Source organism: Porites lutea, chromosome 11 (genome assembly GCF_958299795.1).
Source record: "Porites lutea chromosome 11, jaPorLute2.1, whole genome shotgun sequence".
Taxonomy (NCBI): domain Eukaryota; kingdom Metazoa; phylum Cnidaria; class Anthozoa; order Scleractinia; family Poritidae; genus Porites; species Porites lutea.
This window is the reverse complement of record NC_133211.1, coordinates 24,315,885-24,342,213: the sequence shown is the minus strand read 5'-3', so window position 1 is coordinate 24,342,213 and position 26,329 is coordinate 24,315,885. Positions and strand designations below refer to the sequence as shown.

The window sequence follows — 26,329 nt, the reverse complement described above, 5'->3', positions numbered from 1 at the left end:
CGAAACCTGGAGGGCTGTTGATGAGACTGAAAAAGGATCGAAAGAAAATTTCACACGAACTACAATATAAAGGCCTTTTAATTTGTTTTCTTTTTCCACATTCTCTTTTCCTCCCCGGAACATCTTACGGTAGCTAACCTGTTCCAGATTCCAAGATAGTAGGGATAGCGGACCGAGACAAAATGCGTGAAAACAGCCTTGGGGCTTCGGAGATACGAGGAGCCGATGTGGAGTTTCTCCTTTTTCCCTCTTTCCGCCGTTTTTTGCTCGCTCGCTCGCTTTTTCGCTCGTCTGCACTGACCGAGAGACTGGCAAAGGCTATAGTGTTGCCGGCAAACAAGCTGACCAAACCGTCTTCACTTTTTGCTTTCGCTTACAGGTTACGAATCTAATGTAGGAAGGAATGTTTGTCGGTGGCAAGTTCCCGACTAATTTCATTTGGTCTCAAAGTTGAGATGACGGTTCGATCATGCCCCTCAGCTCCATGATACTCTCCTGTTTGCTAACCGTCAGAATTCGCTGGTAGCAAGTTCCTGTCAAGCGAGTAAGGTCCGTAAGAGGCTGAAGGAAATAGACAATTAACAGGAATAACATCAGTAGAATCTGTTAAGAAAATCCTACCAGCACAACCACGCTAACAACGCTGGACAAAAATTGTTGGGAAGTCACGAGGGTGGTGTAAATTGCTATTTATTTTCTACATAACAGGTATTTTGAGTGACTACAGGCCAAGGCTTTAGGGTCAAAATTGCAAATTTTTCACGACTCCATTGTCTCGCAATTCTCAGAAGAGACCTGAGCACAACGAAAACCAAACAAATATAGAAAAATGATCACAAAGCCTAAGAGTCATGTTAGAATTTTAATATATCTAACGTGGACTATTATAGAATGGCTTCTCGACTTTCGCGCAGCCATAAAATGCACCCCTTTTGGGCCTCTTTATAGACCGAAATGACAGATTTCCCTACCCTTATTTTAACTAGTGAAATCCCTATCCTTTCATGTACCTGAGGCCTGAAAAAGGCACCCTATTCGGGAGGAGCCTCCCCCAAGGTCACTGTAGGGAGCACGGAGTACCTCTTCCCCACCCCCTTCAGGGCTGCGCGGTAAACCTCGACGACCATTAACCACTGGAAGAAATTTTAAGTGAAATTGTGAACAATTATTGGATGAGGTTTTTGTGATATCCGAAATAATCAAGGTTGAGGTAAGTGTTAAACGGAGAGAGGGAGCTCCCTCTCTCCGTTTTTCTTTCGTCGGGGGGAGGGTGCGGTTAGACTTACTACAAGTCGACCTCTTGGCGAGCGCAGCGAGCCTTGTTTGGCCGCGAAGCGGCCGACCGCGAGCGACGAAGTCGCGAAAGGTTTGGAAACTTGTCTAGGTGCGGCTACACGTAGGCTAACCAATCTGTGGGTTGCGCTGCTTTCCAAAATTAACTGTAGGCTCTTAGCCAATGGAAAGAAAGATAATGAGTACAATGTATAATAACAACTATAATAGCCGGCGCTTTTGAATAAAGAAAATGTAACATCGGTACGTACTCTCTGCATGCTGTGTCCGAATCATCTGGGGATGGCTCTTTGACCTTTCTGTATAGTTTATCATAAATTATAAAAGCAAATGTCAAGACGTCTGCTAATTATGTGTTATTGATATGATGTGAAACAGTACCCTCGTTGTATATTAAAATATCATTCGCTGATTGGTTGACAGAAATTTATCTCGGTTTTGAAATACTACTTTAGTTTCACTCGCGTCCTTTCAAATCAAGAAACAGACGCTACAAGTCGAAGAGCGGCACAAGAACTTTTTTTTAGCGCTTGTCGGCTTGATTATAGTCGTTTTACAGAATGTTGTCTGTTCGCCTCATTCTCATTTTAGCTTTTATCTTGTTGGCGTCTGGGCGCCCGTCACCAGAACTTAGCTTGGAGGAAATCGAGAAAGGTAAGTCGTTATTTAAGCGGCGTTCATCGCCTATCAAGCGCAAGGACAGTAGAAAACAATGGTTTCATTTGATCTTTTACTTTTATGTTAATACACATATTTCCTACGTTGCATAACTGTCCTACAGCATGGCACAAATGTTGACCGCGCTTTACAGCGCAACAGATGGTTGTTATCAAGTGGGACGCGATTATCTAAAATTGTCTTAAATTATTTCTAATTACCTCTTTTACATATACAGTAGAAATCGGTTCTCTCGAACCCTGAGTAGCCCTGGGTTTTTCGAAATTCCCGATAATTCGAACCAAACCTAACTTCCCCGACTTCCCCAGTCAAACACTGTAGTTTCACCCCGGGCCGATTTTCAATTTCCCGATAATTCGAACCAATTTGCTTTTCCAAGGTAGTTCGAAAACAGGATTCCAATGTGGTAGTCATACTAATTCATAGCTGTGCCGGTGATGCTGTTTCTCAGTCAGCTTCAGTCTATTACGATGAGTCTGATGAGTACGTGTTCTCCTCGATGATAATCATTCCGATCATACAACACACAGGCTTAGTTCCCACCTAGTGAGCCATTTCAACCCTGTAGTCCAACTATAGTCTGTTCAGTAATTGTTGGTTAAAGAATAGACAGCAGTTTTTGTGAAAATACGTTGAGGTTACGACTGTTGTTAAGCATGCTTTGAAAATATATCAAAGTATTGTTAAAGAAGCCAGTGAAAGGCAAAAATTGGGCAGAATTTGTCCGTTTCGTTTGGTGTTTATAACATAGTGGCAGATGTACACGAAGTCTGTTTTATTTTAGTGGCTATGAAGCCAAGGCATGATTATCTGATAAGCATTAGAAAATCCTCACATTAAATACGAAATCATGTAGACTATAAAAGATGTAAAAATTTAATTTCTTTTCTCCAGTGGTATGTTTTCGTCTTCGTAGGATAGAAAACGAAATTTTTTTAGCTGTCACCCATCCTTTTGACCTGCGAGGTACACTCGCAGGGTATAATTACATTGCGCGATAATCCACTCAACTTGTGATAGGTTAAAAGAGGAGGCGAGGCACATTCTACCATACCAAACTCTGAAATTACTTTAGTGTGTTTCTGAGAGGGATTTTTTCTCCTTGCTATGAAGACTATGATTATCTCCCAGCTCTTACCGCAAAAGTGAGAAATATTTTATACTTCTATTAAAGGTGAATAAGATTTTGAATTACGTCATATAGGCCGTGCTTAATCAGATCTTGTCTTGTCTAGCAGCCCAAAGTATGTTTTGTCAAAGAGAAATATTTATGTTGAGAGTCACAGGAATTCATAATGAAATAGTGAATGCGATTATTTGAAACGTTGCAAATAGCGTGAAAAACGTTGAACGTGATGTTAAAGATGAAGTTGCTTAGTTGTAAGAGCTAAGCCTATCCCAGCCCTTCATGAAAACACTGCACGCGAAGGAAGGAATTTCAAGAGCTCGCTTTTTCATTTTTTGTTTCCTTTGCCCTGCTTCTTCTTTACTTGTCCATCAGTTCTGTTTCAAACTTAAGATCGTACGTCGTTATTTGCGGGTTGTGATCTGAAAACAAAACTCAACGACAAACTTATGATGCACTTATCGCCTTATCTTTTTTATTATGTCAAGCTGTCTATATCCCTCCGCCAAGAAAAACATTTGAAAAATAGTTTGTCCCGCATTTCCTAAACTGCACTTCCCCCGCCCTTGACTAGGAACGTCACACTTGTGTGGTATTTCAGTTTCACGGAAAAGAATTTTGGTACCGATGTAGTTACTAAAGCTGAAAAGAATATTATAAAGTATAAGTAAAATACGAGTTATCTCTCAGTTTTGTTAGGTATGGCAGAGCGAGTGAAATTCACAAGCGCGCGTGAAAAATCGTTACCCGCGAGGAAGGCGATCGCGTGTGGCGATTTTCAGCAGTGCTTGAGTATTTCGCTCGTTTTTATATATACCTGGATTTTTGAAAACCGGGTTAGCAAAAATATCAACTCATTCTACTACTTGGCAATTTAAAACAATAAAACTCATTCAAAGGCCGGTTAAGAGCCTTTATCTAACGCCGGGCAGAAAGTTAATGGTCCCTAGAAGCATTTCAACGACTCCAAATTTAAAATGACGCAAATTTTTGAACATTTATTCAGTAAACTGACTTCGCAAAGTTTCAAACTGGTGTTATTTCAGTCTAGAAATTTTTAAGTTGAGTAAACCGCAGCGAAAGAGTGCCTGGTTAAGGCTTACATAACAACTTAAATAGTTAGCAAAACACTACTTTTTTCGCGGTTCGATAAACAACAGGATTCCGCATGGAATAGACAACAAACTGAATGAAACGTAGTGCAAAATTATCAAAATGATCACTTTCTTATCTGCAAAAATCGGCCTATGGTTCAATGCCATTAGAGCCCGCTTAAACTAGACCTAGATCCAATTTTCCTGAGTCGAGAGTCGCTTTTCCAAGGTACAATCAGCTAAGCTAAACACCGACGAAACAATATTTTAATATTGTGGTTTTTAATTAATATTTTTAATTTGGCCAAACCGCAGTTACCCTGCGAGCAGAGGCCCTTCGATCTTCCTAGATAAGTCGGGAAGGATTATCTATGAAGATCGAAGGGCCTCTGCTCGCAGGGTACTCCAGGCCGGACGCTCTGGAGAAACCACTGCTCGCAGGGTAAACCGCAGTTCAACCACGCGATCACATACCTGTCAACACCATGCAGAAATCACACAATCACACACTTTCGAGGCACTGATAAGACTATCCACAACCACACATAATCTTCTCACGTTTAACATAAGCGAAATATCATCAAATAACTCGGAAGAACTCAGTCTATTGCCAGATAAACGCCTCTGGACTTTTCTCTTACACTCGTCTTATTCGAGTTCCTGGATGTGGAGTCACACGGTCGGCGGATCACCTTAGCCTTGTTTTCACACCAGGAAAAAACGACGTCTTGGCCCGGGTCAAAGTTCACCAGCAATTTTGCTCTCACCTAATTCGTTTGACTCCTAAAAACCTGTTCCCGAGGCCAAAGACTTAGTGGTCACCTTAGAAAAGCGAACAATATCCTTTCTGTCTCAGCCCGGATCAGGGTTATTGATCCATTTAGCGAAATGAAACGAGAATATAATACGATATTGGACGATGCAGACTCTGCGAATCCTAACAACTTTGCCCCATATCAGAGCTTTACATGATGTTCTCCAGAAAACTTTTCTCAAGGTGACCAATATCTAAAACTAAACTGCTAGACGGCACCGAAACCAGCCTTAGGCGCGCACTGATGTCAAATAACTGTCAGGGAAAAAAATAGGGAGGCGGGGGCGGGGGGGGGGGGGGGTTAATATAGTAATTCTGTTTACATCCACCTCTACACAAATCCCTAACCACAAAACAAACAAACAAACAAAAAACACGACATAAGCAAACAACACAGCAACCAAGCTGTTAGACAGGGGAAGTTGAGAAAAATTACAAAGTGTTTGCTAACCTGGTTTTCACAACTCCAGGTATATATTATCCCTATAGAAAATGAGAGACTAACTTGTTGCCTGAAGAATATGCCTTTTATTTAGAAAATTATTGGGGAAGAATGATCAAATCTTTACGAAAGTGAACTCCTCTACTAAAAGCCCAGTAAAAAATACGGCAATGTTATAACATTTTTCTAGGTATTGGAGGATGTCAGTTTGTTTTAGGTTATTTATTTTTGCATCTGCAACGTCTTAAGATTGTAGATTTTTTATAACCGAGGAACATTTTTTCCCAGAGATAAAGCTTCCGTCCCTTGCAATGAGGCTTAAAGAAACGTTAGTCTTTGTAGCAGGCTGAGAGCGCGCGGATCGCGAGGGAGAAGGACACGCGCTAGGAGCGAGGAGGCTACCGTTCTTTTTTCGCGCGCTCGAGCATTGTTTATCTCGGACCCAACAAGTGAAACCTGCGCTTTACGGTTGCAAAATAATAAAACCTAACTTTCCGGTTGTTCACTGAGTTAGCTCGCTAGGGTAAAGGACAATATTTATGTCAGGCCTTTAGGGACGTATCCAGGATTTTTTCAGAGTGAGCACAATTCTGCAAATGCCCCTGAAAACAACGAGTTTACGCTAAATACCGCGCTATTTCCCACCTGTTTTTCTATAGATACATCGCTGAAGATTTGGTCCACAAATGAGCACGTCGCTTCTCTGAAAGCCGACTTTCGAGGGTGAAAAAAAGTCTTTTGTTTCAGAAGACAAAAATTTTAAAAACTGTGCTCTTAAAATAATCATATTTTATTCATTTGATTTGCTCTTTTTACTTTCTCTCGTCTTTTTCAGGTACACACGTGCGAACCGTGCGTACAGGTAGCCACGCCCCTGCTTTTATGGGTTGTCATTTATGTTAACGCGCGTGGCACGCGCATAAGATATGTGGTGCGTAAGCCATATATAAGCTATGCTCGAGCGAGAAGCGTCCTCCCCCCTCGCAGCAAGCTTCGTAGTTCTTACCTGCGCACAATGAAATTTCTCATGTGATTTTTTTTTTCAGAACTCCAACAGTTAAGCGCACATGTGTCGGACGATGCGACAGGTAAGTCAGTGAAGAAGTTCTCTTTCAGAAGTGTTCTTTCTTGAACCGCTGAAACGACCTCAATCATATATTAAGCTAACCTGTATTAAGTGGTCACCCTCTACGTACGTGTTACAAAAGTCCTGGAAATCATTTTCCTTAATCATTGTAAGACTGACCTGTATTAAGAGGTCGCGGTCATCCTTGTCTAAGGTTTCAACGAGTTATTTTTTATGGTCTTCGCCTCTATTAAATAGTGGCAATTTGACAAGATGTAGCATAAGCTGATACTAGCGCAACAGATACACTGTGTATGGGATAGATATTTAGCTCTTTGACTGCACCCTGCCAAGAAGGAGACGAAAGGACCCTCTGTTCGTGGGTTGGTTTGACTGAATGTTTGATCGTAACATGTGGCCGTAAGTAAACGTAGCCAGCAAACAAGCTTGCACGCGCGAGAGGCGTGTGGAATACATGGGTGGGGAGCTCACGCGCTTGAGAGACCGAAAATCTTTTTCCCAAGCTAACAAACTGATTGAATATGAATTCATATTTTACTTCTATTAATTTTAGATATAACATCTAAAAGTGTGAATGACCAAACAAAATCAACGAAGGAAGACGTTTCTAAAAAGACCGAAACTGGTAAAGTGACGTTTATTCAATCAATATTTCAATTCTTTAATGCCCGGAAGTCCCTTTTTGTTTTAAAACTAAATCTTAAAGTAAAGGAACCAACAGCACTGACATTCCACTTCTTCAGGTAGCGTTTTTTGGACACTGTTACATGTTCCTGAACATTTCCCTTAAGAGGAAAGAGAGATATCATAATTCAACACTAAACTTAATTTGTCAAGTCTTGTTTCATTTCGTGTTAGATATTACCCTGCGAGCAGAGGCCCTTCGATCTTCCTAGATAAGTCGGGAAGAGGAAGGTCGAAGAGGAAGATCGAAGGGTCTCTGCTCGCAGGGTAGTTAGATATATAAGCATACTGCAAATATATGCAGTTACCGGTATACTGGCGAAGGCAACGAGAACATCAGTAAAAAATCAATAGTTTTAATGAATAAAACAACAACTCATCGAGTGTTTCACAATTTTTGGGACATTTCTTTGTCACCACTGCACGACTACGAAGTGAAATATCTTGATTTTACGCTTTATAGAGAACGTAAACACAAGACGACGATCTTCGTTTTCTTTTTCTCAACGTGAATAATCTTTAAGAAATAAACCCTAGCAGTGAAGTTTAAACCAGTGTGAATTGACTTTCTAAACGTCGTTTTCTCTGCCGTCGTCTTTGCATAAGTTCCCCATCATAGAAATACCGAGAAAAAGCTTAGGATCGTTTCGTGTTGGCACTACAGTTTACCACCTACTCTTGCCGCTCCATTTTCCTTGTTTGAGTCTTTTCATTATGTTAACAGCCATTTCTTCAAATGAATATAAGTTCAAAGACCTGTATTCTTAGTTAGCAAATTGATTTGGCCATAATACCGCTAATTGTTGAGCCTTAGCATCTGGGAATATTTCTGTGCTAAGTCTTGCTGGGACCCTGCAGGTTATTTCATCATTGATGTTATGTAAATGTTCGCTTTTATCTTTAGAGGTGCCCAAGGAGCTTACAAGTAAAACAAGAGAAGTTCCCAAGGAAAATCTCAAGACTTTGGCAAAGAGTAAGTGAGCAGCGGCTCCTTTTAGATTCAACCATGCGGTTGGTTTTAGCAACTTTGCAAAACTCAACTTTCATGTTTACTTTGAAAGATCTCCCAAGCACTAAAATGACAACATTTGCTTTAGACAAACTATTATATTAATGAAACCCTGCGTACTAAATTAAATTAAGATCGTCTGTTGGGTCAGACGTCGAACTTAGGACCCGTAGAGCAAATAAACTGAATCATACCAAAAATAAATTTTAATAAATTTTCACATGGATCTTCACATGGGACGTATATTTAGCCTCGTTCGAGGGAAACTTTATTAAAATTTATTTTTGGTACGATTCAGTTTATTGGCTCTACGCGTCCTAAGTTCGACGTCTGATAAATTATGTATATTTAACCTCGTTCGGCTACCATGTCAAATATACCACTATCTCTATGCTAATAATTATTATTTTTCTTTCTTTAGCTCTCACAAAAACCGAACAAAAGAAAGATGCAACCAAGGAGACAACATCAGATAACAAGGATAAGAAAACCACTGATAGTAAGTAGAGGGCGAATTCATTTGCAGTATATGCCGTCGCATTTGGTCAAGTTTCCCTGGAGACGGGGGGGAGGGGGGGATGAGTTACCCCCTGGGTGCCAGAAACTTTCATGCGCTGTTTCCGGTTTCCGTCAAGTCTTTAGGGACCTTAAGATCCGACGACGGCGACAGCAACGGGAACTCTACAAAAGCAATAGGTTTAATCAGCAAAACAACAATTTTGCACGTGCATCACGCTTTTTTGTACATTTCTTTGCCGTCATTGCACGACTATATAGCTACGACGTGAAAATGCCTAATGTGACGATGTACAGAGGAAGTACACAAGCGACGACGAGATTTAATTTCCTCTCTCTTTCTGAACTTGGATATGGTTCTTAGGAATTCAACTTTACGAGGGTTCGCCTACATTTGACAAAGTTAGTGACTTGGAATAATCGCGATAAAGATTGAAAGAACGCGAATTCACTTTTTCAGCAACGTTTTCACTGCCGTCGCTGTCCTCGGATCTTAAGGTCCCTTTTATAGAAACGACGACGGCGACAGCATCGAGAATAGCAAAAAGCATTAAGTTTGTTGAGCAAAACAACAACTCACGTGCAGCATACTTTTTTTGTACATTTTTGCTTTCACTGCACGACTACGACGTGAAAATCACCTGATTTCAAGTCAAGCTAAGTCAGTTTGTGGTGGACGTGAACATAAGACAGAGACTTTTTTTTTCTTTTGCGATAAAGTTTGAGGCCAGCCTCCTCCTCAGGCGCTTCGTTTTTCGCATGGCAGAGGCGAGCGCGAAACGAGTGACTGGTGATGAACCGCAAGGGACCATGGGAAGGGTACAGACGGTAGGCGAAGCACGTCTCGCCCGTTGTCTCCTTCCCGCCTTCCTTTGCCCGCACATTTTCATCAAAAGAGAGAGGTCTGGGTACGAGGCAGGTTTGAGGCAGCGTGACTTCACTTTTTAAGTGACGTTTTCGTAGCCGTCGCCGTCGTCGTTGCTTAAGCTCTCTTGTGTCCCGCGCGAAAAGCCTCTCACGGGACCAGGGACCCGTTTCTCGAAAGTCCCGAAAATTAACGGGCCCGTTAAGCTGTTGCCGTTTACATTAAAGACCGGGGTTTCAGTAGTTTTGCATCTAACATGTTAAAACTATCAGTTAATGAAACAAAATGGAGCAGTTTTCTAGCCAGGACCCGCGCTCTTATTCTTTGTATTTCTATTTGAATATTTGATTTCGGGCCCGAAAAGTTACCAGGCCTTTCGAGAAACGGGCCCCAGAACGCGATTGCGGGTAAATTGGTTTAGTCCAGATTTCGGACCCGACAGCTGATTGGCTCCTAACGACCACCTCCCAGGGTAGGATTGATTTAGAAAACTCTGCGTATCTTTGGAAAATTTGTAGCTACCCCCTGAAAGTGTAATACAAATTTCTATAAATGTAGTGGCTGCTTATTTCGTCTGTGTTTCATAAGAACTGGTTTGCTGTTGTTCTCTTTAACATTGCCGTTCTCCGCATTATAATTACCAATCAAATTCTTTAACCAAATCTTCTTTAACTAAACATGTGTTAATTATGTTAATCAGCCTCTGCAGATTCAGTTGTTCGGCTACCTCTCCAGACAAAGCAAGGTAAACTGTTAACGTTTATAGCGTAGTATACTGGCCTTAAAAAACTTTTATCCGTTTTCGGTCCAAAACTGTTTTTTCCTTATCCGGTGATCTTTATTTATATCTTACCATTATCCTAGATTTCAGGGACAGCGCAGCTTACAGACGGCTTATGGGTATGGTTTGTTTTTATTTCAGAATTGGTTTAGCGTTATTACTTGATTTGTTAACTCTGTTCCGGCATTTCATTCATTTCTTTTTTAATTCCAGAGCTCGATGCTGCTAATTCCCATTACCAAAAGCCCCCAATTTTACGCAAGCCAGGTAATAAAACACTTGGAAATTTCAACGGTATTTCACGATCAGGGGCCCGTTTCTCAAACCGGTCCCGATAATTAACCAATTAACGGGCCCGGTAAGCTGTCTCCGTTTACATTTAAGATCAAGGTTTCGATAGTTTTGCATCTAACATGATACAACTATCAGTTAATGAAACAAAATGGAGTAGTTTGCTAGCCAGGACCCGCGCTCTTGTTCTTTATATTTCGATTTGAATATTTGATTCCGGGCCCGAAAAGTTACCGGGACTTTCGAGAAACGGGCCCAAGGCCCTAGTTGTTCAAAAGGTGGATAGCGTTATCCATTGGATAATTCCGGTCGCCCAATCACGTTAAACTTAACCTCGTGAAACATGTATTTTATTTGACCGAAAGTTTTATTTTGTAGTATTCCCGGAAGCACCTTTCAAGAGGACACATGGTAAGCGTCATAGAAGTCATTTTTGCCAGCTTGCTCACCACGTAAGCATCAAATGCCTAGGCGAGTAGGACTCTGCAGTGTTAATGGACAGAATTTCTATTCTATGTGTTTCCTACCGCTAACGAGCAACGGTCTTATTTCAAAACGTAGAAGCAGCTAATTTCAAGGGTGAAAACACCCTCAGCAAAAGCACAGTTTTAGAGAGTCAAGTCGGGCAATTTGTTTATATTGTGCCAAATTTAGTAGTTTATCGAAGAACACCTAAAAAAGAACATAACTGTAATGAGGCTCCAAGGCGCTCTTTCGATCTTTTAATTGATTTTTTTTTGTAGGATACCCTGAAGTCCCTAGAAAATATGCTTCATATGGTAAGCAAGTTTTTTACGGCTTTAATTACTCATTATATACTGTTAGTTTGGTATAAAAGCTAGTCCTTCGTTTGGTTAGCGCAGACGTTCTTAGAGTTTGTCACGCGTTCTTTCCCCGGGGTCAGGTGCTTCCAACAATTCGGCTCAGTTTAGAGATTTCTTTTCCCCTCAGTTAGCTTTTTGCGGCTTTTTCACGTTCTTGAGCTTTCAGGGGATCCCGTTTAAGGTCCTTCAGTCCTTTAATTCCTACCCAAAATTTCGTTCAGTCCCGTAATCCGGAGGGTTATTTTTGGCATCCCACCTCCCGCGCATACTTCAATCCCGATTTTGCTTAAAAATCCCGAATCCCGAGCTTCAGATAAGGGAAATCCCGGACCCTGAAAAACCTATTGGGGACCGTCCTTCTTTTGTTTCACAATCTAATGAGTAATTTTGTTTCCGAATGATCCTTCTTGAATCCAGGTTTTGAGAAATTTGACAAGCCTCTTCAGACCAAATCTCGTAAGTACGCCATGAGTTCTCGATTTTTGGATTCAAATAATGTTAAGTGAATTATTCAAATTGGTCAATTAAAACAAGTTTTTTTTTTCTCTTAAAGGTTATTACGATATTCCAGCTAGAAGGACATACGGTGAGCCAGAACTTATGCTGTATTCTTTCTTACTAAACATGCTTATTAAGTAGAGCAGCATTCTGCAAGAGCATGGAAAACTTGCTTGTGTAAATGTTCGTTTTTGCTTTTGTTTTGTTTGCTGTCCAAGGAACCGAACTTTTAAACCGATCACCTCAAGTACCTCCTGAAGCTCGGTCGTTACATGGTGGGTAAAAGAAACCCGAAATTAAAGTTGAAAACAATAAAAAAATGGTAAAGTAAAGTAGTGGGGTGGAGAGAGGCGACGACCGGAAATACTATTGCGATCAAATAACCGAAAAGCAAATATTTAAAAGATTGCCCTCACCAAGCGCGGGAAATTTTGCAAGCGGTTTTGTTTTGCTTGGGGGCGTAAATAAACTAACTACGCGACTGACCAGCGACTTGAACGGCTTTGTAAACGCTAAATAAAAAAGGCATGCAAAAGAGAAGCCTGTGCTCGCAGGATAGAAATGAACTGTTTTGTTAGCCAAGACACGCCGGCGCTTTTATTCTTTAAATTTTGATTGGTATTTTTGATTTCGAGCCCGAATAGTTACTGACACTTACGAGAAACAGGCCCCATTATAATAGAAAGCCGTAGAATGGTGTTGAGGAAATGTGCTCAAATAATCGCCTCCTCCATACAAGGAAGGCCTGGGCTAAAATACTTCTAGTAAGAGAAACCAAAACAGCGTTTTCTAATGGTCGCGGGCCCGCCCCAGTTCAAGAACGGTGAGGATACCTAATTTTCTTCAGAAGATTAAATTTCGACAACGTATTAAAAGTTGGCTTTTTAAAAAAATTTCAGGAACTAGATTTGACAAGCAATTTGATGCACCTCCATGTAAGTGGAAGATCTGTCTTAAGTTTTTGATTTTTTTTTTCACTCTTAAAAGAATACCTTGTTTTTTTTTTATGAAACTGTAACACCTCTCTTTTGTCTCCTTTTCAAGATGACTCTCAAGCACGTCGCAGAAACTTTTTACCTCATTCTGATCCAATGGAACTTTTGAAGAGGCTTTCTGCTGGTAAGCTTAGGACACTGATTTGATTAAATTTGCCCAATGAAAAGATTTCTCAAAATGGTTCATGAAAACTCTTTTAAAGGCCCTCTGAATTTATCTTACAGTAAGCATTGTTTCTTTTGACGCGTTCAGCAATTTTGTTGCGGCATTGTCAAGTTGCCCGCTGTATTGCTTTAGGAGGAGAATAACTGTACGAACTGTGCGTCCGGTATTCCTTTTTGTATGTATCGCTGCTAGATAGCTGAAATCAATCATTAAATTCACTAATAAGTTTAATGATTTACTTTTCAATTTTTTTTAATGTAGATCATACCGTATCTGACACAAACCGCCAAGGATTTCTTCCAAACCCTAACCCCAATGTGAACTTAAGAGGGCTTCCTTCAGGTAAGATCATTCCCCAACCTTAACTGAGATGTCTGTATTGTTTTTTGGAGGACATTTTCTGGCTGTAAATTACAAATCATTATCAAACCGAAGTGGATATCAAATTAACCTTTCATATTAAATTTTGTATTTATTCAAATAAGCGCCAAACCTCGAATTAGCGTCCACCTCGAATAAACGCCCATCCTAAAAGTAGAAAAAGTTAATAAGCGCCCACCCCCACCCCCTTGAGTGACAATGAGATTGAAATTGAAATTGAATAAGTACTAATAAGAGACTTCCCCGAAGACGGACTTTTCTTCAGAGTAGTTTACAGAAACCTTGCTTTGTTACATCTTCGCGTTTTGCTGTTACCATTTATTGTTTTGTTGCAAAATAAACGTACTACACTTGCTGAAAATGGCGAAAACTTAATAAGCGCCCAGTCTCGAATAAACGCCCACCTCGAATAAGCGCCCACTCTAAAGTTCCAAAAATTTAATAAGCGGTCAGGGCGGTTAATCGAATAAATACGGTACCTAACGTGAAAATCTTTTCAAAGTGAAAAAACACGGCACTGAAGCAAACAGATCGAGAATGTGCCATGATGCGCCAGGCCCTTTGCAAGCCTGTTCTAGGCGTTTAGATAGTGAGAAGGGCTGGCGAGATCTGGCAGGGAACAATAAACTGTTGGTGTCCCCTTTAGAGCCCAACTTGAAAGCACCTACGGCATTCCTTTGGACCAAGGGCCACCAAAACTTTCTGGGGCACAGATCAGGGACCAAGACGGAAAAGGTGCAATCTTGGGAGCTGAGAAACTTCAAAAGCTAATTAATTAGAACGAACGGGGGAAAAACATATTCATTCTCATCTGGCGAGATATCTTGGGTAAAAACATTAGTGCTAGAAGGTTGAGCACAAAGGAATGGAGAGAAGAATCTGGGAGGACGACCGGCCCGATCGGCTTGCAGGAGCAACAGGAGAGCCATCATATTGATGGTGTGAAGCCAAAAAGCTGAGTCCACTTGATGCCGGGCAGAAGGGCTGAGAGAGCAATCAAGATCCGAATAGCTCTCTGACTTTGGCCCTCACTCCACTTTCTGAACGCCGGAACGGGCTAACATTGTGAGCGTGTAAACGCCAGTCAATGGAATTTTTTAACCAGTCAAATCCAATATTTGGTTGTTCGTTTCAGACATGACCAGAGCTGAGCGTGTGTCTTCGTGGTCGGGTGGAAGCTGGTTTCCAGGTACGCCGCTCTTGTTTATGCATTGTTTTATGCCTAACCCAAATTATTCACAAAGCTCCTTGTCCCAGGTGTTCGGATAGCTTGCATAGTAAGCGTTTCTAATCGAGTTATTACGCGAAAGTTGGAGCTTTTGGCTCTCGTCCCAACACCTTTCCCGACGAACTCGCGCGGAAACGCTTGCTACACACGCGCGCAGGCTAGTGTTCTAGAAGATGGAAAAAACTACACGCAAAAGGGATTAAATTGCAAGGTAAGAAAGTATGATGGGAGTGGGTCTAATCCCAAGCCTGTTTTCTTCTACTGAAAAGTACTTCGAGAAACATAATCAAAAGAAAACCCCAAGAAAGTACTGTGTTTCAGAGGTACCCCTATTTAGTCTGCTTTTACAGACTTTGTTCTTGCACTTCCATTATTATAATTTTCCTCTTTTCACTATGTCTAATGCTGCGCGACTGTTAGCTAGAAATCAATACCACAGGGAAATATTTTTCAAACAACTCAAACGTGCCGGTAGCCAGAGCTGTTTGTATCGTTTGATTTTCAGAAGTCTATTGGTTACGTATCGGAGAGCTTGTTCACAGGCTAGTATCAGTGTTCGTTAACTCACATTTTTACAATAATCAGTGAGAGGACTGTCCCCGCAATTACTACAGATTGGGACAGCTCGATCAGTTGAGACCTAGCCGTAAAAGATTTTGATTCATTCAGAGGACTGAATTGTTTGTTTTTTTTTTTTCTAGATTCGAAACCCGTAAAAATTTCAGCACAACTACCTCCGCCTGATCTCCCAGGTACTAGATTTACATTGATATTATTATAATGGTTATTTGAACAAACTAGGTGAATGTTTGAGCTTTCTTTGCCTTTTTACGTGATTGCTATATTTTGCAGTCGAAAATCTAACCTTCCTTTGAAACCAGGTGGCGCAATGTGTTGGTTCAAAGTCTCAAATAAAATAATTATATAAAACAAAAAAAGGGAGCGAAGTTCACAAAGACTGAGGCCAGCTGGCGAGGAACCTTTTGGCTGGGGTCACTTTCAAAAGTTTGAATCTAATGGGCCTTTCCATTTGTCAGAACTGATTTGCCAGACCATTCCCGTCGTTATGGGAATTTCACTTTTAATCAAAACTATCCAGCCAGATATGACATGTTAAATCCGAAATAGTATGCACGAAGGAGATGATTTTGCAGCAAAAACTCTTGGAAAAAGCTTCTTGGTTTGTCAAAATGATTGGGCCAGCCATGGTCCGGCCGGCCAGTTCTGACTTTTGGAAAGCGCCCCAAGTAAACGAGGTGAAACAATTTATTTGTTGCCCGACAATCGCAAAAAGTCGGCTATAACTGAATAAATTAATATCTTCAGTTGTCGTCTTGGCCATAAATTGATAAATCTCTTCATTGCTCGTCTGGTTGCAGATGTTACTTCACGTTCGTTCAATGTCGTGCACAAGCAGTCAAGTGATACAGAACTTGAGGATCTTATTCACGGCAAGGAAGGTACGAGTTAGAGTAAATTCGCGGTTAGATACTCTACAAAAGAAAAAGATATCGCGTTCTTTAAGCATGATTATTTTATTCTCTCTCTCATGACGTCAGGCCTGTCCTATCGAGGTCACAGGGCGAAAAGTTATTTAAGTTTCTGATAGCGAGTATGTAGATTTGGTGCACTTGTATGAGATGCAACATGTGTGATAGACATCATTCCTGCCACCAGTTCTCCAGTGAACTGATTTGTTTGTCAAGCGTAGCTTAAATTAGAGGGTTCAATTTTGATGTTGTCTTGTTTTAATCACAGGTATAACGGACTTGGAGAAACGAAAACGATACCTCATGGACCAGTTGGCAGAGAAGATAAAATTAAGTAAGTAGAAATCACTGAACAGTTTCCAAAGAATAAGACTCAGAAATCCTCTGCGTCTGTCAGTGGCCAGCGCGAAAATCTAAACTACTTTGGTTACTGCGCGCATTTTACTTTCATCATTTATGCAAGTTGTTGCTGTTCTTTTTTTTCCTTTCTGTTCTTGTAAAATATTGGAATATTGAAAAAATTTGTCCAATGGTTGAAGATTACAAAAATATACTGACTCAACAGTTGTTCTGATACAAACATTAGACCTAACTGATGAAATCTTATGAAATCACAAAAATTTTCTTCAGGCTCCACTTACTCAAAGGTGAATAACGCTATCCCGCACTGGATAAATCTCTGTCCAGTGGATAATGAAATTGGTTTCCCTAATACTCATCCTCTGGATGGTGATTTATCCGGTGGATGGCATTATCTAACGTTTGAACAACCCGGCTGTGAGTAAAATTGTTACATATTATTGACTAATACGTGGTCTTCTTTTCAGATTTCTCGATTGTGCCATTTAAGTTTTCCTTTTTTTGATTTGTGTTTTAGAAGTGGCGGAAGCTCACAAGCGAGGGATAAAAATTCCAGACAAAATCATGGATTTCCTTTGGGACTGTAAGTTTTCTTTGTGCTCAACACCCCAGTCTTTACAAGAAACAAAATCAGATAATCAAACAAAATGGACTGATTTGTCGGCTAGTATCCCCGCTTTTATTCAGAAAATTTATCGGTACTTTGGAGAAACGGGACATAGCTTAAGTTTTAACATCTTTGACTCGCATCAAAGATAATCAAAAGCTACTCTTTGTTCCTTATTCTGTTATTGCGGCTGATTTTTTTTTTGTTTCCCGCCTTTATGCAGATGAAAGTCAACGTGGAGGGGAGGCGCGCATGGTAAGTTCTTTGTTTAGTGCGCAGAAAGGTATGAATTAAATCGATCTACTAAAGACGATGGCTATACGCTTTTGTATTTGAGACGCTTTATAACTGGTTTGATTCAGCACGAATATCAAAAGAAAAGCGTTTACTTGAAAACTTTGGTTACTCAAGGTATCAACATAGAAGAACAGTTTCTTTCTATGTGACTTAGCTCTGTTCAGTGGAGAAATCTATCATTGGTTTCTTGTCCGCTGGCTAGTGATTTACCCAGTTGATAGCGCTATCCAGCTTTTATACAACCGTGGTAAGCAGTTAGAATTTTTTGCCCTCTTGGTTTTAAATCCTGAAAAGAAACTTAATAAGCGCCTTTCTTTAATTACTCTATGGTTTTTCTTTTAGTAAACTAATATGTTTTTGCCAGCCATGGAGGATTGGTTCGACTTTTCCAACTTCAATCTGAGGCTTACATAACATCGACTGAAAAGCAAGCAAGTTCAACAACAAGTAGTGGAAATAGGCCGCACTAATAAATTTAAGTTGTAGAGGGACAATAGAAATAATCATGTACAAGGCAAGAAGATTCAGAAGATTGAAATACAATACTTGCGACTATTTTTTTATCCAGAGCGACTGGAATTTTTTGTATGGTTCAAAATGGCATCCGCTTTGTCAAAAACACTTTAAATTACATTTCCTCTTAAGTCCGTTTGTATCGATAAATCATGTCCCAGGTAGAAGAGTCACTCGCGTACCCGATCTACCATGAGCGAGCCAGCTTTTCCACCACTTCCTTACAACATCTGGCAAATCGTTAACACGACAAACAAAAATTTTGCTGCCCTAAAAAAGCCTGCTTGGGAGGCTGCCTCCTAGCTGGGTCAACTTTTCAGCAAATTAACACTTTGGCTCGCCCACGCCCAATTTGCAGTCAAAACATCCCAAAGAAGCCACTCTCTGGAGAGAGCTCAGGAAGTAAAATTTTTTTCCCCAGTGGAGCGGTGAGGGACAAAAATACGTTATGAGCATGAGCAGTGATATTTGTAACTTCTGTTTATGCGCGTCCGGATGTCAGAAATTTTCTCACATCCAGTAAAGGCTGCTTCTAGAGCCCCTCGTTTCAAGACCACGTGATCAAAAAACCACGGGCTCTGGGGACAAGAATGGGTCTGGCCATTCAAGGAGAGACAATCGATCAGAGCATTTTAAACACTGTTGTCACTCTTAGCTCGGGCAAAGGGGTCAAGCTGAGAGGGTGAACATCTTTCCCGGGAAAACTTTTCTCATATAAACAGGGCCTAAGGAAAAAACGTGTATAGATATAGCTATTGTCGCCAAATGTATGATGTATTAGTTACATGAATGTATTATTTCCTTATTGTTGTAAATCATTATAACCTATCAAAGAGATTGTTATAAATGGTTCAATAAAAGAAGCAACTGAGCTGTTTTTATCTGTGTCTTCAGACCTTGCGCTAGGAGATTTCCACAAGATAAAAGACGATGGAATGTTTCCTGACGGCAACAAAGCCAAAAACAAATTCTTACAAAAGAAACAAAAATGTTTCTGCTTTCCCTGAATGCCGTGAAAACTGGTTATTGATCATATTTCAAAAGAGATCTTTGCAGCCGTATTTAAAAGTGGAAAGAGTGCGCGCTCGCCGCAGCTCAACAGGTAGACTATTCCACAGCACCGAACTTCACTATAGCTAATGTGAGGTACAAGACACCAAGATTAAAACGGATTGGGAAAAAGCATTGATAGACGAGCAAACGTTTAAAAAAGTAACCATTCAATGTGAGTTGAAAGTTACATACCAAAAATTTTCCCGGGACCAAGCTACCAAGTTCTAAAACCCACTGACTAACTGAAATATAGATGGTCAATGAATTTAAACATAAGATGCGCTTGACTTTATGGTTATTCTGCCAGAATTAAATGCCTTCACTTTATAGTTATAAGCGGGTTCGCGATCTCTTGTGCTGTGCACATTAATTAACTCCGCCATTGCTACTAACGATCTATGTTCACCAACTCCATTGTCGCCAAATCACTTTAGTCTACACCACCTTAGTCAAGAACTCTTCTTTACTCCACCATTACTTTCCCCGGTATCAAATGTTTTCTTGGGGTCCAAATTTGGAGGTGTCTTTTCCTGTGGTTCTTTGATGGGAGGGATCTCTTTAATAGGTGCCAATTCTGGTATTGGTGGGGGCTCAGGAATTGGTGCGGGTTCAGGTGCGGGGACAGGTTCGGGTAACGGGGCCCATTCGTCCACGGGTTCTTGTTCCCTACCACCAGCTTTCTCACGTTCTGAAATAGCCGTTGGGATAGGTGGTGGCTCCGGGTAATGCTCTAAAGTTTCCAACTGTGGGGGAGAATATTCAGCAATTTTAGGAAGGCGGGGATACGGAAGAAATCGTTCAGACATCAATGACATTGGAAACTTTGGCAATCTTCTCGGGACGGGAAATCTCGGGAAATCCATAAAACGTGTTATTCTTGGTATGAACTCAATAGGTTCGTGTTCCTCTTGGTAGTCGTAGTAAGGAGAAAATTCTTGTGACCTAACATGAAAGTAGGGCGAACGCCAGTGGTGATGATGATGAAAGTGGTGTCGTAACGAGCGCTTCTTTTTTCTCCGCAGCCTGGGTCGAGCTGAGGGATCAGCTTCATTCCCAGTCTTTACCCTATCATCACCAACCTGACTAGAAATTGCGTTTAAAGATGTGCCGCTTTTATGTTCCATTTTCTTCGAGATATGATTTCTTCGAATATCTAGTCCAACGTGTTGGCCCGGAAGTTTGTCATAAGGCGGTAACTCCCCCTCCGACACTTCCATGGTCGATAAATCGTCCGGTAGTCCCATAAGGTGCTCATCGCTATACGGACGAGTGCTTTGGGCGGACAGAGCTTCCACTTCTTTTATCGTGGACTCTTTATCCAGTTGTTCCGCTTTGGTTCCAAATGATATTGTGTTATCATTGATTAGGCGCTCTAGCATGCTGTATTCATTAGGACTGCGTTTCAAACCACTGAAGTCCTGTCAAAATCAAATAATTACAGACAATGAAAAGTCTTGCAAAAGAGACACAGTCAAAGCTCTCATTAGCCTCAGAAAGAGCGGACATTTCGCGACGTTACCAAAGGTTTCCCCGCGAAATTCCGTCTGAGAAACGACTGCAGGAATTCGATATCGATGACGTGTCAGATGTGGGTAGTGCTTCTGATTGCTTAAAGCAAAATTTCATCGCGAACCTGAATCAGAAGCACTACCCAAATAAAGGCTTTGACGCATCACCAGTGTCGAATTTGAATTTCTGCGAGGCGTCATTTCTCGGGGAAACTAGTGGTAGCATCACGAAATGTCGGCTGTTTGCCAGACTAAGTGTCTACAACTCAAGAGCTAGTAACTTTTAGTTACGAGTCAATGGTTGAAAGAAGAGAGTCGAATGTTGACATAAACCATAAAAACAAGAAACTTCAAACTTACCTTCTTAGTATTAGAAAAAAATTAGTTGTTTGTGATACTTAACTCGCAATAAAATGTATTTCATCAGTTTTTTTGTAAGGCTACAAGCAGCGTCTCCCTTTCATGCAATGTTTGTAAATTTTAGGTGAAACGTACAACACGCTGAGTAAGGCCTTAAAGACTGGTTTTCACTAGCGACGGATTCAGAGTCGAAGTCGGAGTCGTAAGCGGAGTCCCCGCTTATGGCCTAGTGAAAATCAAAAATCGAAAACGTAAGGAGAGTCAGAAGAATTAGAACGTTTCCATTTTCTTCCGACTCCGCTTACGACTCCGTCGCTTACGTTCCGCTTATGATCCTGAGTGACAAACAGATTGTCGGAGTCGGAAGCACAAGCGGAAGGATAAACCAATCACAATACACGTTCCCATGTTGTGATTGGTTCTGCTTGCGACTCCGACGACCCAGTTTTCACTTGATCGCCTAAACGACAGAGTCGTCAGCGGAATCAGAAGAATCAGAACGGTATTTTCACTAGATCGTTAAGTTCTACGCTTCTGATTACGACTCCGACTCCGACTCCGATTCCGCTTCTGACTCTGTCGCTTACGATCAAGTGAAAATTAGGTCGTCGGAGTCGCAAGCAGAGGCGGATGAACTGAACCAATCGCAAAGCGTAGGAACGTGCATTGTGATTGGTTTATCCTTGCGCTTCTGCTTCCGACTCCGACAATCTGGTTTTCACTAGATCGTAAGCGATGGAGTCGTAAGCGGAGTCAAATATGGAAACGTTCTGATTCTTACTACTCCGATTCTGTCGCGCTTCTGGCTCTGCTTACGACTAACCAAATCTTACCATAGTCTGTCCAATGTCTTCCTCATCTTGATCCCAATTTTCCCTTTTCGAATCCAAAAACTCCTGTCGATGAGGTCGAAAATGCGCCTTTCTGTGATGAGCCCTTCTTACCCGCCCTTTACTGTGCGGCTCCCTTCGGGATACAGTACCTATCCTCACCATTGTGACACCATTTTGATCAGCAAAATCACTTCTTTTATAAACAGGTAATGGGTCACCTAATATTGAAATCAACCGTCTGGGATCTAAGTGTTCATTTTTTTCCAGTGCGCCAGTCGGTCTGTAAAAGGGCTCGGAATATAACAGCGTTTTTCTTTCCAAGATCTTGGCAGTATCATCTGAAAAGATAAGGGCACGCTTGCTACCCAAGCTCTCTCTCACACTGTTTTCTGGCGGAAGGTGTGGAATAGAATCACGAGATGTCTGTTTTCGTCGATAGACCTCAGTCTCCGACTCTAAAGAATCTCTACTGAAAGCACTTTCCGAAAGAAGAAGGGAAAGAGCTTTACGTGTTGCTTTTCCCATTTTGAAAACTCCCGCTTTAGCTGCTAATAATTCTTCATCAGAGTTATCCGAAAGCATAGTGGGTGTTTGCTTTCTTCGTAAAACTCCCTCCTCGTACTTGTAAGTCGGTATTTTATTTATTTTTGACTGCATATTTTCTTGTGCAAAAGAGAGCCGGTCTTCATCTTGTAAAGCTCCAGAAACTAGGAAATCTTCTTCAGAAGAATTGCTCGCTTTCTCATTATCTGCGTTCGGACGTGAATCCAGGATCAAGTTCAGATTTTGTTTTCGCTCCACGGGCCTTGCTTCTGTGTTAGATTTCTTTACTGCTGACTCTTCGAAAGGTCTCTGTGGTGTTGCACTTTTCGTCGGCCAATTCGCTAGTACGTTGTAAAAGCGGAGCTTATTTCTTAATAGGTTTGTTGTTTCTGATTTTTTCAAGCTCCCTGCATTTGGATGAGGAATGGGATCCGCTGTTGTTTGATATAGCCGCCTTCTGCCTTCCGTTGGTAAGCCCCGTGCTGTGGAATCTTTGGCTCCTTTTTTGGTAGGAGAGAACAGTAGCCAATATCAATGGAATAAATTTTGCAAATCGATAAAGCCCCGTAGATCATAGTTATTAGAGGAGACTGGTCATGAAAAGCGGCAAACATCAATGATAAAAACAACAGTGCTGCAGTTTATGTTGGAAGCACCCTGAAAGTGCACAATCCTTTGTTTTCTGTTGGCAAATTGTTACGGAATAAATTAATGCAACGTTTTTATTGGTCAATACAATCAAAATGATAGGAATTCTTTTGAGCGTTGTGCACTTTCAGGTCCACAAAAACATATAACAAAGGAGTCTGACGGGTTTCATAACCATTCCACTCAATTAACTATGCGTAGATTAAGACAAGTTAATTTATTTTTTACGCTGTCTGTATTTTCAGAGGCGAGGTTAAGATCAAGTTCCGATTTGTTGGACTCGAATCAACTCGAATGTAAGATTTCTTTTCGGCCCTTCGCTGCATCGCTTTTAGTCATTGATTCCGGTAAACAAACATATTTAGGAAGTCAACACCAAGCTATTGAATCTCGAGTCTCGGCTGTTTGGACCCTTTCAAGCACCATTTATGTTAGATAGAGCGCACTCAAGCAACACTAGCCCGCTTTGATATAAAAGCGAAAGACACTCTCTTGACCCGCCCTATTTTTTCGCCACCGGTAACGTTCGTCTATAAAATAGAGAAGCTGCAACGGAAAAGTTTAGCCATTAATTTTTGTACGAGACTGCTTTTGGTCGAAAAGCTACTTTTTAATGAATTTGCTCTCTTGACCAAAATTTAAGTATTTCAATCTGGGTAATTGAATCTGCGGGTAGAAGATTTGTTTCGGCGTGCACGCTTTGTTTCTAACTAAATTTTCAATCAAACACCTGTTATGCCTTTCAACAATTGGACTGTCGCACAAAAGTATCGAAAATATTTCTATTCTCTATAGGCAAAACATAAACATAGTTATTTGTTTCTTAAAAAGCCTTTTTACCGTGTCCCTATGTCAAAACTAGTAAAGTATTTCATTCAGGCTCATTCACGTTTACTGCAAACTAACTTATTAATGGGAAGTAAAGGGGTTGAAAGAATTCACAACAAGAAGCAAGTTATGACATAATCATAATGACAAACAAAACACCTTACCGTCAAAAAAGACAAGAAGAAAAAGCAGAAAATTATTTAAAAAGCAACGACGTGATGTATGAAGAAGTTTATCCTTGAGAGAACCACAAAACATCTTCTACAACAACAGTTGGTTTATTGGATTCGGCGGCGAGAGTGTGTAGTCCTGCAAATTTTCCTGTGCAGACAGAAATATCAAAGCATTCCAAGTGTAACAAACTGGTCAACACTGGTAGAAGTCGGCTTTCTTTAGGTTTCCAAGAGATGAATATGTCTTAAGCAATGTGAGTTTCATAATCCTCCACAAGATAGCTTCGGAGATAACAACCAAACATCACATAGTGACATTCTAGCTCTTGATCAATAATGAATCGTAGTAAAGACACGCGTGTTCACTGACCCAGGATAGGAGGATACAGGAGTCCATCACTCGCATCGTTTAACTCATTACGCCACACCTGCTCGGCTGCTCGGTTATTAGCTTTGGAATACAAGGAAACATATCTGCAAAAAATACAGGCCCGTGACAATTTTTAAAGGCAAAATCGTTATTTTTCAACTTTACCATGGGCCCAAGAGCCTTCCGTGTACACTTGTCATGGTGTCTTCATCGGCTAGCTAGTTTTTGGAACCTTTTGGCGCCAATTTGGAAATCTTCTAAGTTCCACAACAGTAAGCAAAACCTATCTACAGACCTGAAAATGGTATTTTTGGCCTTTTAAAGACGTTCAGCGTTGCTTTTTCATATCTTATACTTTGAATGCGTCCTTATTAGAAGAGGCGGAGCCAGTGAACAGCTTGCACTTTGAAGGGGAAAACTGCTCTAAAATGTTTCTCAAATAGACCCGGAAACGCCGTGACATAGGTCTAGAATGGGAGTTGCTTGCTTGGATCTGGAAGATGCCGGGAGCCCTACTTTAGGATCCATGTTAGGTGCCTTCACCACCCAATCCCACCATGCATTCCATGTATGAACTGTGCTTACCGCTAATGTTATTTTTTTACTTCCCATAAGAATCAGATAGTTGAAAGTGCTGGCTCTGCGTTTTTTCGTCTTTTTCCGAAAATAAAAAAGGAAGCCATAATTTTCAGATGCGCAACAAGGAAAACACATTCTCCTCTGTTATTTTTAGGACCCTGAGTCAGTATTTGTCCGACCAAGGATTGAATCTGCGCAAGGCTCAGCTTTGACGAGCGTGAGAAAAATAGTCAAAATAAAGAAGCTTACAATACTACACTGCCAACGCTAGTTAACGTCACTGAAAAATCTGACTTCGCATTCTTTCATTCTTTCTTTTAGATTATCAACCTTGCCGTTCACTTTTTTAAAAAAAAAAGTAGTTTGGACATTTCACGTCTCCGCTCAGCTTCAAAGTCCATGTTTTCAGTGAAGAGATTTTAAACTTTACGGAAAATAGTCAGCGATACCCGGCGGAGGTGTCGTTTTTGCTTACCAAAGCCGCTCACCGCCGAAGTTGCGTAAGTTCTTTAATAATGAATCTGCCAAAACAAAACAAAACAAGACAGGGCCAAATCCAACCAAACCAAAAAAAGAGCGGCGCTGAAGTGTGTTCCCTCAGGGGTGGCCACAGGGTAGGTTATCTTAAAAGCTGTACGTAGCAGCGTTATCTTCTAGTATTTGCTTCGTTCCTATCGACCAACCAAACGACACTATAAAGTTTAAGCCCATTCTGAAGTTATCTATAATGTAACTATACATCTGTAATACTCTAATCGTAATCCTGCCAGCCTGTGTACAGACGCCTCTATCTCCTTTGCTTCACGCGTAAAGCTGACCTGCGTCCTAGAGACATTTAATTTTCTTTCGCAGCCGGTAAAACCAGCATATGCTGCAGGATGAGCGAGTTTGCACACGAGCATGCTTTTTTTTTCGCTTTGAACCTTCACTACTCCCACAAAAACCCTTAAACCATTGAATGGTAGCCTGTTCACAGACTCGAACAGCCTTTATTTTCTCTTTAGAGATCGTCGAGGGCGCGAATGAAAACAAAAACAACGTCTATGTAGAGGCTAATAAAATGGCAATGGCAGCTATGGATTGCTGTTTGCTCTCTTTGGGTTCATCAGCATTGTGTACAGTAGCCGCCAGGCTTTAAGGCGCGAAGCGACGGAGTGGGATGTTCGCGCAAATCCCGCGACTTCCAACTTTCGTTTGGCTGGTTCGCGAGCGCGCGCGTTCTTGACCTTCGCAAAAACATAGGCTTTTGATGATTAAGGCCATGATCAGCTGTATGATAACAATAGGTTGAATTTTTTGGTGTACTGATGTTGGAATTTAGGGGGAAAAAAGGCCTTGCACTTGAGTGAAGATCACCACAAAACACATAAGTAATAGGCCTGTCACGTTTGTCAC

General features: G+C 41.0%; 2 protein-coding genes across 4 annotated transcripts; one reads left to right on the top strand and one right to left on the bottom strand.

The window, feature by feature from the left end:
* The first annotated feature begins 1,736 nt into the window (after positions 1–1,736).
* Positions 1,737–18,913, top strand: LOC140951900 (uncharacterized). Of its 3 annotated transcripts, XM_073401272.1 has the most exons (22): positions 1,738–1,947; positions 6,494–6,535; positions 7,088–7,159; positions 8,123–8,191; positions 8,649–8,726; positions 10,309–10,353; positions 10,473–10,508; positions 10,603–10,656; positions 11,059–11,091; positions 11,424–11,459; positions 11,922–11,960; positions 12,058–12,090; positions 12,902–12,937; positions 13,047–13,121; positions 13,425–13,505; positions 14,680–14,733; positions 15,474–15,524; positions 16,152–16,232; positions 16,531–16,596; positions 17,140–17,205; positions 17,453–17,484; positions 17,869–18,913. In XM_073401272.1, exons 1-22 carry the CDS (start codon positions 1,854–1,856, stop codon positions 17,869–17,871), a joined length of 1,176 nt encoding a protein of 391 aa, XP_073257373.1. In that variant the 5' UTR covers positions 1,738–1,853; the 3' UTR covers positions 17,872–18,913. The 3 variants fall into 3 exon arrangements, with proteins under 3 accessions (XP_073257374.1, XP_073257375.1, XP_073257373.1); XM_073401273.1 differs by lacking the exon at positions 12,902–12,937 and having other exon boundaries at positions 1,737–1,947; XM_073401274.1 differs by lacking the exon at positions 15,474–15,524 and having other exon boundaries at positions 1,737–1,947.
* A 137-nt stretch (positions 18,914–19,050) lies between these two features.
* On the bottom strand, positions 19,051–24,297 carry LOC140953355 (uncharacterized). Its single transcript, XM_073402842.1, has 3 exons — positions 23,977–24,297; positions 21,794–22,836; positions 19,051–20,510 (listed from the first exon to the last, which is right to left on the bottom strand). The coding sequence occupies exons 1-3, from the start codon at positions 24,068–24,070 to the stop codon at positions 19,542–19,544; spliced, it is 2,106 nt and encodes a 701-aa protein (XP_073258943.1). The 5' UTR covers positions 24,071–24,297; the 3' UTR covers positions 19,051–19,541.
* Between the last annotated feature and the right edge of the window lie 2,032 nt (positions 24,298–26,329).

What these genes read in the sequence shown, in the direction of transcription:
- LOC140953355 (XM_073402842.1), bottom strand. Translation starts at nt 24,070, where the DNA reads ATGTTTTGTGGTTCTCTCAAGGATAAACTTCTTCATACATCACGTCGT. An exon ending in TCTTCTTGTCTTTTTTGACG is followed by an intron (nt 22,837 to 23,976) that starts GTAAGGTGTTTT and finishes CTACCAAAAAAG; the next exon opens with GAGCCAAAGATTCCACAGCA. An exon ending in AAGACATTGGACAGACTATG is followed by an intron (nt 20,511 to 21,793) that starts GTAAGATTTGGT and finishes TGATTTTGACAG; the next exon opens with GACTTCAGTGGTTTGAAACG.
- LOC140951900 (XM_073401272.1), top strand. Translation starts at nt 1,854, where the DNA reads ATGTTGTCTGTTCGCCTCATTCTCATTTTAGCTTTTATCTTGTTGGCG. An exon ending in ACCTCTCCAGACAAAGCAAG is followed by an intron (nt 10,354 to 10,472) that starts GTAAACTGTTAA and finishes CCATTATCCTAG; the next exon opens with ATTTCAGGGACAGCGCAGCT. An exon ending in ACCTCCGCCTGATCTCCCAG is followed by an intron (nt 15,525 to 16,151) that starts GTACTAGATTTA and finishes GTCTGGTTGCAG; the next exon opens with ATGTTACTTCACGTTCGTTC.